General features: G+C 39.4%; 1 protein-coding gene across 1 annotated transcript in view; it reads right to left on the reverse strand.

The window, feature by feature from the left end:
• Nucleotides 1-13,770: 13,770 nt before the first annotated feature.
• The window catches only part of fzd9b (frizzled class receptor 9b), a 2,755-nt gene continuing 1,720 nt past the window's right edge, over nucleotides 13,771-14,805 (reverse strand). Inside the window, exon 1 of the mRNA XM_027161310.2 lies at nucleotides 13,771-14,805. This exon is cut by the window's right edge and continues 1,720 nt beyond it. Coding sequence (XP_027017111.2) covers nucleotides 14,367-14,805 — 439 coding nt within the window. The 3' untranslated portion in view covers nucleotides 13,771-14,366.

Consider the following 14,805-nt stretch of genomic DNA (forward strand, 5'->3'; position numbering starts at 1 on the left):
TACTGAAGAGCCAGGCTGTTTGGTCATATTTAACATTTGCCCTTTCTTATGATTAGCACTCGGTCCTGTGTATGTTAATGCTGTTTAGGTTCTTGGTATATTTTCGAAAGAAAAATTTGGAGCATGTTGCTTATAGGAAGGTTGACATCTGAGGTGAATGTAAAAGCTGCAGAAATGTACCTGCTTCTGTTTCTTTAGTGTAAAAGGGCTTTGTGGGCACATTTATATTTTCATATATACATATTTACAGGCTACATATTAAATTGCTCATCATCTTCCATGTAAGTCTGTAAGTAAGGTTTTTGTTTTGTAAAAGTTCCCCCAGACTATTTGAGTCATCACTGCCAGTTGTAAAACCTTGTAATATAATGAGAGGGGGAGGGAGGGAGGGGGGCAGTTAGGGGCAGCTTAACGAACTGACCCGAGGTTGAATTTTGTGGGGGGATTTTTTTTTTCTTTCATTTTTTAATAAAACCCTGAACAACGTTCAAAATTTGTCTTTGTATTTCTTCACCCTCCAGATGCCTGCACTTAAGCAGTAAAAGAGTGATTAGTTGAGCGTGCTGTCCAAATCGAGTACGATCCAAAGCATAGTGTATAGCAGTCAGCAGTAAGTTCGGGTCATGGTAAAGGTGTGAAAACGCCACAGTCACAACAAGCAGCAGAGATTTTCCCTTTCTTGGCATGAAAGAAGCTTATTATTGTCGTAACCATTTCTTTTCCCATGTCTGCATGTGTCTGTCTCCCTCACACACACACACACACACACACACAGACTACAGATGGAGCGAGAGGGGTGCTCCTTTCATTCTTTTAATTACAGGCACTGGTGTTTTGCTTGGAGCTCTCAGGTGGCACCAGGTAATTACGCTTGTACCTCGTGGCTCTTGCTCCAGTCGGTCTGGCCCCCACAACTTTCCACTGAGGAGGAGAGGGGACCCTGAAAGGTGAGACGTGGAACAAGAGGACCTTATGTGGAAGACCAAATGATGGAAGAAGGACAGCTTTGGAAAGCTGGAATTTTGGGAAATGAGAAGACGTAGGGGGAAACAGACCTTGCCTGTTTTAGATAGCTGGCTGGAAAGAAAAAAAAAGGTAGAAAGCAGACAAATCAGACACAGAAGCTCGAACGAGTTGCTTTTGGAAAGTTTATAAGTTGTCTTTTTATTATTATTTTTTTTAGTTATTGATTGTTGTGGAGATCTGCTGCTTTGAATTAACGTGGGCAAGATGGCATTTCATATATTAATCAAGTGTTGTCACATTTCCTGAAACAAATGGTGTCCATCATTCTCACTTATAATCAGTCATGTATTATGTATGTCTGTTTATTAATGTATAGTTTTGGTCCTGAAGTCTTTAAACATGAGAAAATCACAATGATAAAACTGATTCTTGCTTTCCTGTTTGAGCTTCCCTCTTTGGGTCAGCATAAAAATGAGCAAATCTTTATTTAATGAGTGTATAATTAATGCTTTACTTTAAGGATCCTTGAATTGAAAACATTTAACACATAAACGTAAGTGCGAAGTGACCGATACGAACTACCAGCCTAATAAAACTCTGTTAAGTGTTAACGTTTAGACACGTCAGTTCGTATGTGTTAACATATCAGTTTGTTCAAATGAATTCTGATTTATTAATGCTGCTGTTTATTAAAGCATAGTGATAGATTTTGTATATTGAGCTAGAATCTACAACAGCATTGTATAATTTTGATTAAATATATAACTATAATCTATTATAGCCCCAAAGATCTATTGTTTGACTGTGTGTTTGGATATATGAATGAACATTTGTGATAACAGACAGTAACTATATACATACAGACACACATACAGACACCCTCACACCTCATTAAGCCATTAAAAATAAGGGCAGAAGCAGCTGTCCAGCAGGAGTTCCTGGAAAAGGGAGGATAACTTACAGAGGTGTAAGCTTGTGTAACTGAGACATTTTGCTCTGTGTGTGTGTGTGGGGTGGGGGGTGTGGGGTGGGGGGGGAGCCAGTTAAGATTGTTTACGTGCACATAAATGTATTGGTTTGCATATGGTAATACATTGTTTCTGTGTATAATTACACCATAGCATGCACACAAATACCATGAGCATGCAGGCTCATGTGTTCTGAGTATATTTGCATGAGCATGAATAGGTATGTGTTGAGTAATGCCGGGTGCGTGTGTGTATTTCTATGCGTGCACTTGCTCTAATAGGGAACAGTAAGAAGTCAGCCGACCCATAAAGGACTCTTTGAATGGCAGGCAGTGTGTGTGGAGGGCTCTGTAATCCATTACAGATGTGGAGGTAATTATATCCAGTCAGGTCTAATGGCGACAGAAGCCATGGCCTGGGCACTGACGTCTAAGGTCTTGTTCACAGACTTTGCACTTACTACGGATGAACCTCTTTATTTCACGCGTTAATTAATTATTTCATCATTTCTTATGTTGAAATGAGTTTGTGTTACAGCTCACTGGAGTTTTGTGTTACAGCTCACTGGACCGTTTTAACTTGGTTCAGCCAGTCAGGTCATACTGGATGTCTTGTAATGCATATTTTAAATGTCTGGACTTGTCTTTTAATCTTGAAGATGCTCCAGGAGACCTGATGAAGTCCAATTTCCTTGACTTACTCCTAATCATGTCTCTTCCAGGAACAAATCTATCATGGCAGCTTAACATAACAGGCAGTGCCACACAGCAGCCTTGTTATTCTAAAGTGACAGAAAAAGTTAATAGTATCTCTTGCACTCATGTGGCACACTTCCTCTTAGTGGAATTATAGTAAATGTTCCTAGTCGCTTAAAGCCCTGTGGTAAACCAAGTGGGCCGTGGTTCTCCATCTGAACTGGGCGACTGGGAATTGGCACAACGCAGTATGTGTGTACCCAATCTGCACTATTCAAACCACACGGTTCTCTTGCGCATAGTGTCTTCTTTCACAAGACATCACGGAAAAGCTCTGACTTCAAATTCCACTAAATACTAAATAGCGTGAAAGATGGTGATGTATAAACCCCTGAATAGCAACTCTGTTTAAAGAAAGGCGTTTCAGTACCTGAATGTTTATTTAACCGTACTAATTTTTAAAAAAATAAATCTAAATCGATGGTAAGCTTAAAAAAGGACCTATATGAGTAATGTAGTGTGATAGTATAAATATTGAAAGTTGTGTGATGTTGTACAGTAGGATGGAAATGGTCTATATAATAAACTAGATTAATGTAAAGCCCAATTAACAGTGAGGGTTGGGATATGTTTACGCAACAGGTTCTGATTCTTGATTGATTTATCCAAAGATGGACGTGGTGAGAGAAAGCGAATTGGTGAGACAAAGACGTTCTGTGTTGAACTCTGAGGTGTTTCGTGCGACTGAGAAAGGCAAAGCAAACAGAATCAGAGGAGGAGCCCGGGAGAGATTTCGCACCCTCAGCAACTCTATTGTGACCTGAACCACAACGAGTGCACGAATAAACATAAACTCTTCCCATAACCTGGTCCAAAACCCAGTTGTCACTCACTGGAGAAGGAAAACAAGCAGGTAGGCTTTACTTTCAATTTTAATTAAAGAAAAGCAGCCAAAATTAAATCGACTCTTATGAACCGAGTACTCCCAAACCCATCCATCTGAAAACAAAACATTTACATGTTCTCTCACTTTCACATACATGCACTTAAAACTTTGTGGACGTGTGTGAGAACGTATATATAAGCATGGTTTCAGCTTCTGTAAGTGAATACGACCTCTTGTCCTATCTGACAGATTAACAGCAATCCAGGCAAAACACACAGATAGAGTTCCATCTCCCTCCCACTCATTCTCTCTCTCTCTCTCTCTCTCTCTCTCTCTCTCTCTCTCTCTCTCTCTCTCTCTCTCTCTCTCTCTCTCTCTCTCTCTCTCTCTCTCTCTCTCCCTCTCTTTCTCTCCCCCTTCTCTCAAAATGCCTTTCTTTTGATTTTTTTTTTTTGGTCTGGAAAATATACTTACTTTCTCTTTTATTTTATTATTCTGTGTAAACAGGCTGTTTTCAGTCTCTCCCTCACTATTAATCCCTCAATTCCTTTCACCACACACACACACACACACACACTATAAGGTTTGCATCATGACACTTTCAGAACTCTTGCCGTCTTGCAAAATACACTTCACTTCATTCCCTAAATGCAGACACAGTTTTAGATTATTTGGTTATATGGGTATCAATCCTCATACTCTGTCATTATTTGTGGTAACATCCCTTTCATTTACTCAGTTTCTCATGCACCCTTCACACATTTATAAACTTATCTGGAGTATACGTACTCTCTCTTTCTTGCTGGTTTTGGCTGATTGCTTTCATTCATTCATTCATTCATTCATTCATTCATTCATTCATCGTCAGTAAATCCCTCACCGTCCTCAGGGCTGTGGTAGATCTGGAACCAATCCCAGGAACTCTGGAAGCATTATAGAAACATATTAGATGGGATTCACTCATTGTTGCAATCAACTAAAAGTCTGAAACTTAAACTGTTGCCACTAAGCTGGAGGCACTTAATTATCTAGAACATTTTACTATACTGTAGCAGAACAATTTCCCTTCAGTGGAACAAAGAGGCCCAAACCACTTCCAGCATGTCAATGCCCCTGCACACAAAGTGAGTTCCATGAAGACATGTTTTCCCAAAGTTAGAGTGGAAGAATTATCAACCCCATTGAACACCTTTGGGAAGAACTGGAGCACAGCTTGATCTTCTTACTCAACATCAGTACCAGACTTAAGTCATTTTCTTGTGACTAAATTGACACAAATCCCCACATCCATCTTCAAAAATCTATTGAAAAACCTTCCTAAAACATTTTTTTTTTAACGGCATTAAAGTTGGGACCAACCCGATATTAATTCTTGTGGTTTCGGACTTGGATGTCAACAAGCAAATATGAGTATGATGGTCAGGCATCCTTTCACTTTGCCATATATCTTAAATTCAACATAGTTAGTTGTGTTATATGTGTGTTAGGCTGTTTATTGTGAAATCCAACTTAATCTGGGTCCTGGCTAACATTAATGGCCTCCTAATGCTGACAAGACCCCATGTGTCTTTATGAGTGCCTGTGTTCGGCCGTAAACAGAGCCAGATGTGTGAAACAAAGCAAACATATCTTATAAAAACCCCCACGAAAGGTGTAATTAGTGTGTAACAGCGAGTCACGTCCGGCTAAAAGCTGTGAATCACGACAGGGGAGGACTCGGCTCTTATGCAGGGAATCAGATAAATGGCGGGATAACGTGTGCATGATGCACCACTTAACAGCATATAAAACGCTGCTGGGAAAAAAGCAAACCGGACAGAGCTGGTGTTACTATGAATGCACTGCATGTTTGCTTCCCTTACATAACTGCTGGAAACTTTATGTTCCAGCTCCTCAAAATGTCTGTAGTAGTTAATATTAAAGACAAGCCATCACAGAAATAAAATTCAGAGTTAAAGTAACATTAATACTAGCTTGATTTTTAAATAAGCTAGGATGTCAGAAGCCATAACCTATTGGCACCAAACAAAAGCAGCAGTGTGTGCGTGTGTCTTTTCCCAGCTGGTTTTCTTTAGAGCTCAACTATGTGCTGTACAATAATCAGTCTGTGTCAACACCCCTGACAGGGGAAAAAAGCCTTAATTTACGTTAGAGGAAAAAAATTGGGCAAATAATTTCACTCTTCAACTGCAGTGTTGTGGAGTTGAAATGTTAACAGGAAAAGCGGTCTGTTAAATGCAGTACTCTGCATCTGTACAGTATAGTATGTTGAGCATTACATTTTTTAAAGGCAGTTATAAAACAGTCATGGTGAACTTGTTGGCATGGTGGACTTGATATTCCAGAACCAACACAATACTTCAAAAGGTGAAGGATTTTAACAAGCTGCTGAGAGGTAGAAACTTTTTTCCAAAAATAGTCTGAAGTTAAATCAATACAAGCAGAACGATAAGAGGTCCCAGCATGAAGGATCTTCCATAACAGATGTCCCTATGCACTACAGGAAGTTCTTGTTTTCCTTGAGAGGTAAAATCTGGAAGGAAAACCCCTTGAACTTACGTCAGTATTATTCACTTTCATAACTACATTCATTTATATTTATTAACCACTTTATAATAGTGAGGATCATAGCGGAGCTGGAGCCTATCTAAGGAACGCTGGGTGCAATGAAAAAAGACACCCTGGACAGAACAGCATTAGCATAGCCAATCTACCCACTGTAGTCACATTTTGGGAGATATGACGAACCTGGAGAACCCTAAGGAATGTTATGCAAATATAGGGAAAACATACACAGAAAATCCAGACAGTAACCTGCAGTCAGTCTAGAACCGGGTACCATGAAGCTGTGAAAAAAACTTGAACCCTTAAAGGTCTTTGGTTTTTCCCTGTGGTGGATTTAAAGGCTATCATAGGTGGTATAATGTAGCACCCTTTGAAAAGACAGGAACCCTTAACAACCCAAGAAACCTTGTAAAATCCATTGGTCTTAGAGTTATTGTTTCATAGTAATTCATAAGGAATACACAGTATGCTTAGATAAACAATAATAAGGATAATAAGTCAAACAGTTAAGGAGTTCAAACACACACACACACACACACACACACACACACACACACACACACACACACACACACACACACACACACACACACACACACACACACACACACACACACACACAATGCTTTCAATCCTCACTTCCAAATGCTGGGCAGTTCAGGGTCAAAAGGGGAGAGAGAGAATACCAAGAGGAAATCTGAGGGTTAACTTCATTATAGAGTTCTGTTAAAGCATTATCTACGCCCATGCAATACAAGAGAGAGAGAGAGAGAGAGAGAGAGAGAGAGAGAGAGAGAGAGAGAGAGAGAGAGAGAGAGAGAGAGAGCAGAAAAAGAAGAGTGGGTGGGTAAAAGTGAAAGAATGGAGAAAGAACAAAAAGTGCATAAAAGTCTTACCTTTCTAAAGATCTATACAAAGAACATGCTTGTGAATAAAACCAAGTATGGAGATAATCTTCAGCCATTATGTTTCGCAGCTATTCACTTTGTACACGTGCTAAATCACACTGCAGCTCTTTAAACTGCACCCTCTTAGAGTGTCATTTATACAAAGACTTTAGCTAACAACATATACAGTTGTGAATTTCTAGTCAGCTAGCTATTAGTAAACATTACACAAAAAGGCTGCTGTAGTACTGTCAGTAACAGATGTTGAAACTGTCATGAGGCACAAAAATAGCATAGCTATAAATAAGAGCACAATAGACCACGCTAGCATTACCTAAGAGCTAGCTGACAAATCAGTGGATCTTAGCCAGTCAAGTGAACCAGGAACTGTTAGAAGATACATAGCCATTGGACCATCTATTTAAGCAGCTTCATGCTAATGTGAGCTAGTGTGAGCTAGTATGGTAAATTAGACCATGAGGTAGTTAACAAACTGTTTAAAAAACTGCTAAAGATAAAATAAGCTAATTATTAACAGTACAATTGTATATGGCAAATATAATAGGGTTTATTAGTATTTTTTTTTATGCATTGTGCATTTCTAATGTAAATATGACATTTAAAGCATTTTTAAAGAGTTCATGATTCGGTGGAGTTTCCTAATTCCAGTGCTGCGGCACTCTTTTGAAGCTGACCTTTACGAGAAAGGTAAAATGTGGAAATAAAATATCTAAAAGCAAAGATTTTTTTAAAGGGTAGAGCAATTTAAGATCAAATGATGAATCGATAGGGGCTTTAAAAATGCTTGACTGCTTCCTTTTATGAGGGTTTCAGTAGCCAACTCTTTGTCAAACCAGCAGGAAAAATGGTCCAAATTTCTGGGCTGATTTGCAGAAAATAAATAACAATCATATTTCCATGGGAAAAAAAAATCAGGCGATTGTGTGTTCTCCTAACTGATGTCATTAATGATGCTATCACTTCCTATAATGCTTTGCTGTGACGTTTATTTGCCTTGGCTCATCTTTGAATACTTTGCTTTCATTTAACTGCTGATACTGTACACTTCCTCTGTGCATTTGCGGACTGCAGAAGAACCTCTGAGAAACTGCAAGTTTGTTGCTTCTTGCATGCACTTGCACTTATATCCAAACCTTATTTAAAATAGCATCCTTTGAACTCTGTTAAACAGGAGAAGAAAAAAAGATGAAAGTGGCATCATCAAGCATGGTGCTCTCTCTCTCTCTCTCTCTCTCTCTCTCTCTCTCTCTCTCTTTCTAACACGGAGAATATTTTAGCATTCTCAGGAGACAAGCTCATAGAGTACAAGATATTCAGAGAGAGAGAGAGAGAGAGAGGGAAAGAGAGCTGTGCCAGCTCTCTTTTGGAGTATGGGTCCCAGTGGTTTAGTCTTTAAGTAAGACCATTAGATGAAAAAAATCCAGACTGGCTGCTGTGGGCAAGTCATCACCCAGAATACACTGGACATGACTGGGATCAGCCCGGTTATTGTCTGGACATACTGGCCTCTCAGGAAGTATGTGTATGGAGAAAATTATTCAGGGTGTGTTTATTAGATTAGACTAACACCCTTCTTTCTCCGTTTCACTCACCCTCTCCACATTTTTTTAAAGCAGGCCATGATGCTGCATCATTCATCGCTCTTTGTTGTTGTTGTCTTTTTTATCCTGATCCCTTGCGATCTTGTTATCTCTCCAGAGAAAAAGCATGAGGGATAGATTGCAAGAGATCAGTAGACGAAAGGGAAAAAGAAAGAGACATCAGTGAGGCAGATTAGAGAGTCGGGCTGCCTAGCAACAGAAATCAAAATTGGTAGAAGTCTCTGTGACCTACATAATAACCTGCCTATGATGGTGCGGCATGGCAAGTCAACGATGAAAGGCCTTCGCCGAGCTACTGTTACTTTGCTGCTCCAGAAAACGTCTGCCATCAGGATGCATGAGTGCTGCTTTGAAATACGGTAGGAGGGGGAATAAAGCCGTTAGATCCAATGGACGAAGAGCAACAAAGCTGCTGGGTTTGGATCCTCAAACAAACACTTCGGAGAAAGCTTTAGTGACAAATACAAAGCCAGAGTGACTCTATTTCACATCAATTCACATCAAGACACACTTGGCTTGCCTTTTGTATAATTTCCCAGACAGGACAAAAGAATCGAATAAACTTTTCGGCACGTTTCACTAAGCAGTAACTGAGATCACTAAAACTGTCAGATCCAGTAAGTTTGAAAAGCCACGATCCATTACATCTCACAAATCACAAGGCATTAAAAATCACACTTAGGCTTTACTGTGGATTTGGGATTGTTATCTACCCAAATGAGCTGCAGCCAAAGCAGATTTGGGGTCTATTAGTGGCTTTGGAAATGCAGCATGAATGTCAGCACTGCTGGATGCTGCCACTCTATTGGTCTTAGCTACAGAAAATGAAGATTATGAATGGATTAGAATAAAATAAAAACAGCGGTTATACCCAGAACACCAGAGGTGTGACATGTCATGGATAGTTCAACCCCTCTTCCCCCTAAAATTACAATAGTTTATTTTGTGTTGTATTTTTTTTTTCTTCTGGGCACTAACTGTTCATGAACTCACACAATGGCTTCACTGTTCCAAAATTGCAGAATATTCTGGATTCTGGGCGGCTTTTGTGTTATTCTGAGAATTTCAGTGTTTGTTTTAAAAATATTATAACATATTTTCATGCATAGTTTCCTGCCGTGCATAGACCGATATTTTTTTTTGTCTGCCTTTCCACCTCAGGCAATTTTAGCCCTGGACATAGCTGCCCAATTTCACACCATGGATTTCAACTGGCTCCTTAAAGACTGAGCTTAACTTGACGCATTCATTTGTGCTGACTTCAAGATATGTGAGAGAAGAGCTATAGTTACTGCCATTGTATGTATGTATATATATATAGTGAGAACACATAATTCTGAGTGTGTATTGTTAGTGTTAGACTATATGCTAATGTTTATCTGTTGTATATTTTCTTTCCTAAAGAAATAAAGGAAAAAAATTGTGTACACACTATATACGTGAGTGTAAACTGTGTGTGTGTGTGTGTGTGTGTGTGTGATTGAAGTGGGCACCCATGCTGAGCTGAACGGATCGGTTCATGGATCCCTCTGCACTGCGACTGCCGCTTTTTCATGGAAAGCATCTCTTTTGGGCCTGCAGCTTTTCAATGCGCTCATTTACACATCAAAACACAGTGCGAAAGGAATAGTACTCTGGGGGGTGGTGAAGGGGAGAGGGAATGGGTGTAATGAGGGGTGCTTTTATTCCCCTCTCTTTCTCTTTCTCTTTCTTCTTTCCTGAGGGCTGGGTGGATGTTGGCGGGGTGATAAGCTGAGGTGGGGTAGGGAAGCCATCCCATAATGATTGTTTTTCTTTTCTTTTTTTTTTAATCAGACACATGTCAGCGACTCCATTGTGACTCAGATATAGATAGAGATTTACACAATCTCTGCAAACTTTGTTGTACTGCTAACTAAACCTGGCCTGGAAACCGGATGGAGATCAGCACTTCTCAGTCTGAATGTCGATGTTTCTGCAGTGTTGCGTTTTTACTGTTAATGCTTGTGAGTTAGCTCTTTAATCATAGCACGGATAAATGATGGGAAAAATCATGTGTGTCAGAGCTGGGAAATAAAGCATGCAATACCGGGTCACTCCAGGACAAGGACTGGGAAATGCTGCTAAAAGCAATTCTTCAGCGTTTTAGCTTAATCCCAATCCAGTATATCTGGAGCATGTGTGCAGTCATCACTTATGATCATTTTATTTCAACATATTTCTTTGTCCTGAGATTGGAAGGGAAAATCTGTTTGCTCAAACATCGATTGTAATGGAAGTCTAAGGGCAGTTAAATTAATGATAAACAAAAACACAATTTGTGAAGTTTTTTAAGGTTTTCAAGATGATATAAGAACTTTATTAATCCCGAAGGAAATTCTTGTGGCAGACACTGCTTCAGATTACAAGAGAGATAAATATAAATGATATATAAATGAAATACAATGAAAAGTTGCCAAGGAACTATATATATATATCTATAAGAACCTCCGCAAGCCACAGAATTTAGAATAGAGTTATTACAAGTAGGATAAGCGGTAGAAAATGAATGAATGAATGAATGAGTTATTACAAGTGAGCGAGTTTCTGTGTGTGTGTGTGTGTGTGTGTGTGTGTGTGTGTGTGTGTGTGTGTGTGTGTGTGTTTGCTAGCTTTGACCTCATGTCTATGGGCAGGGTCACATTAGTTCCATGTTGTGACACTCACTCGCTTTCTCTCTCTACTCTTTCTCTCTCACCAGCTGCATTTTACTGGCATTGTGACTGTTAAAGGACCCCACTCTGGAGAGGCAACCTGAGCTGAAAAACACCAACGCACACCGCCATAAAATAGCACCACCGACTTTACTATGTCAGCACTCCTTTGAACACCACAGCTCATGAAAAGAAAGCTCTACTTGCTAAAGTTGCCTCCAGGGGACTGACTGCTATTGTAACCCATTTTCATTAAACCTGAGCTAAATAAATTAAGTACATCGCTCAACCCTGGGTCACATTCAACTTTGTGAAAACTTGTATTATTAAAGCAGCATGGACAAATACACTGCTTAATTACATATGTACTTTGACTTTGATGATGATGAGATTTGGAAGCATGTTAATAATTATTGAGCCTTGATGCTGCTTACTTATCTCTCATAAAAAATGGAAAGACCTTGGCCCAAATCAAACAGGTCAGCAATCTAATCAGGCAAGGCCAGGGAAAGCAACAAGCTAGCGCTGGCCATGTGAGCGATCCAGGCGTGACAATTCGGAAACACGGGATGCTAACATGAGAGGAGAGTAATTGAGATCATTTACCGTTTGAGTAATCCAGGGTTTGACACAAAAGTGTCAGAAAAACACTTGTTAAAGACATCTCTTTAACGTGTGACTGAAATTTACAGCCTGTGCTGTTTACTCAAGGAAATTTTATGTAGGACTAATTAAAATGAGCTACTTGAGTCATTTGGTGAAAAAAAAAAAAGAAAGTAAAGCTCTGCCTGGGTTATATAAGGACAGTGCAAAATGTATGCAAGGAACTCACACTCTTTCTAATCATTCAACAAATGCAACTGTTGGTCTCCAGTGTACCTATTCAGCATGTGACCAAATGTGCCGTGCTTCTTATTCATCAGAAGACTTACAACTTCACACCCAAACACCACAGTGAAAGAATGTGCCTGAGAAAAGAAGCTTAGCGTTACAGCTACAGTACATAAAACAGCACACAATGAATCAGAGCTAAGTATATCTTAATGGAAAAAGACTTCAGGTGCGTCTTCAAAGAACGTAGATGCTTCGAGCGCAGCTGGAGAGGCAAATAGTAAGAAGTACAGTTAGAAGACACCAGGCTCAGGATCAAGCGGCAGGAAAAATAATCTCATTTGCATGACTGGATCACATCAAAGGACTGAAAAAGCGGGGCTTACGTCGAGCAGCAAGGCCAGGTGTATGATTATCATCATATTAGTACTAAAAATTTCCCATTTGTATGATTATACTTCGCAAAATCATCCAAATGAATTATTATTTTTTACATTTCTAGAGGTTGGAAAGAAAAGTGCTTGCGCTATAAGAACTGATTTTTTGATCATTCATTTATCCGTAGAAATTATTCAAGTGAACAGCTTGAAAATTAGCACTGGATGTTTCAATCATATCTGTTACACCTCACGTATCTGCGGGCTATAACAGATTATACTTGACTAATTTACATAGACGTAGGGACAAATACAGGGACAATTTCTCGTCTCTTTCTTCGCCGATTCTCTTTCTGAGAATTAAAAAAAATGCATTTAAAAACTTTCTATTGAGAGAAAGCTTCGAAATATTGCACAGAAAAAACACAGAAACTACTTGATAAAGATTGAATTTGCCTTAATCCTAATCTCTAGGCTCAAGCTTGTCTTACACACTTTCCAACAAAACTTGATGTGCTTTGGTAGAAACCTTGCATCCCCCTGTGCTCCAGTTTGAATGGGCAGTTCAGACGGAGCCCCCTCCATTTAGGTCTTCTGAAAGAGTCTCTCAAGGTTTCATTTGCATTTGAACCAGTGCCCACTTTTTTCACATGCAAACCAGCTACTTCATCTAAATATTTGCATTGCTTTGACCCAACTTCTCCAAGTCTTATAATAGCGTGTGGCAAGTCTCTTTCTTTCATGCTTCTTCTCCCCTGAATGCAGATGCAACAGTCCAGCACTATCTATTCACAGATCAGAGTGAAATAATAGCATTATTGTGTATAGCAATTAAAAGAATTAACAGAATTAAAAAGTCTACTTTAGTGTAGGACCTATTGATTCTAAGCCTTAACATGCCATTGGCCATTGGCTGGAAAAAACTTTGTAAATAAATGTATTCTTAATCAGTGTATCTACTGTAATATCCTTAAAGTAAAAAAAAAAATACCTCAAACGGTTTGTACTTCTAAATGCACTGCTATTTTTGTATTTTTGCTGGAATGAAAAGAGAACTTTAAAATTAGTCACATGGAAAAAAAAGTTTCACTGCTAAGTGTTTATCTGTCCGTCAATCAATCTACAAACAGAACAAACCATTTGTGAACTGAGCAGGAAGATCTGATACGGCTGGATTCCATATCCGAATGCTGGTAGTGTGAATCAGTGAAATCTCATCAGTGCACATTAACAACCCTGGTTTAAATGTACTGTAGAGGGAACGCATTTTAGACGCAAGTAAAGTAATAGACACAGTTATACAAAATATAATATAATTTAATATCTTTTTTCAAAAAAGGCACTTTTTCTTATTTTGGCCCTTCAATAAAACTTGTTTACAAAGAGATACAGGCCATTCCTTAAAAAGACCAAGAGCAAACTAAATTAAATATATACACAATAAATAAGAACTATAAAAACTTTAAAAACACATAAATGCCACAAATTGAGCTAGATGTGGACAAGGACATGTCTTATACCTCCATGCATGTGTGTTTCTTTGTATGTAACTGATAAAGGACTGCATAACTGAGGTTAGATTTTACTCTTCTTTGTACTTTTACAGAAAGCAATAATAAAACATATTCCCTTTAACTGTAATACACCGATTATGAGTCTGTTCGTTAGTGAAAAGCTGCAACGTTTCACTTTCTGTGTGTCCATCTTTCACAGCTTTCACTTACTTTGCTTAGCATGACCAAAATTATCTTTAATCCTGCTCTCAAACAGTCATACACGGAGGGAGGTGTAGTATAAGTCCATAGAGTACATTGCAGATCACTCTCAAATGAGGTCACTCTCTCCATTTCAGCTGAGTGGAGCTCCACAAACACACAAACACACGCTCGAGATGTTTTCATACATGCGTGGGGCAGTCTGAGTAGGGGTCAGTCTTGGACATGTGCAGTACCACGGCGGGGGATTTGTAATGGCAGTGGCAGTTACTGCAGCTCCCTCCATTGCAGTACTTCCTGCTAGTCCTGTCTGCCAGTTTCTGGCTACATAGCCCCTGCCAGGTCTGTAAGGTCTTGGAGCTCCACACCCATACACCACTGGTTATGCCTACCACCAGCGACATGAAGATCTTCAGCATGAACACAGCCACTGTGGGCACAGAAGTTTCCAGACTGCAGCCCTCGTTCCTTCGGCCTGAAAAGGTAGTACACTTACTCTCCAGACCTCTGAATTTCCAGTAGTCCATATTAAGGCGCTCGTAGAAGTAGCAGATGATGACGCAGGTTGCAGGAACAGTGTAGAGGATGGAGTAGATGCCGATCTTGACCATTAGCTTTTCC

This window comes from Tachysurus fulvidraco, chromosome 13 (assembly GCF_022655615.1).
Source record: "Tachysurus fulvidraco isolate hzauxx_2018 chromosome 13, HZAU_PFXX_2.0, whole genome shotgun sequence".
NCBI lineage: Eukaryota > Metazoa > Chordata > Actinopteri > Siluriformes > Bagridae > Tachysurus > Tachysurus fulvidraco.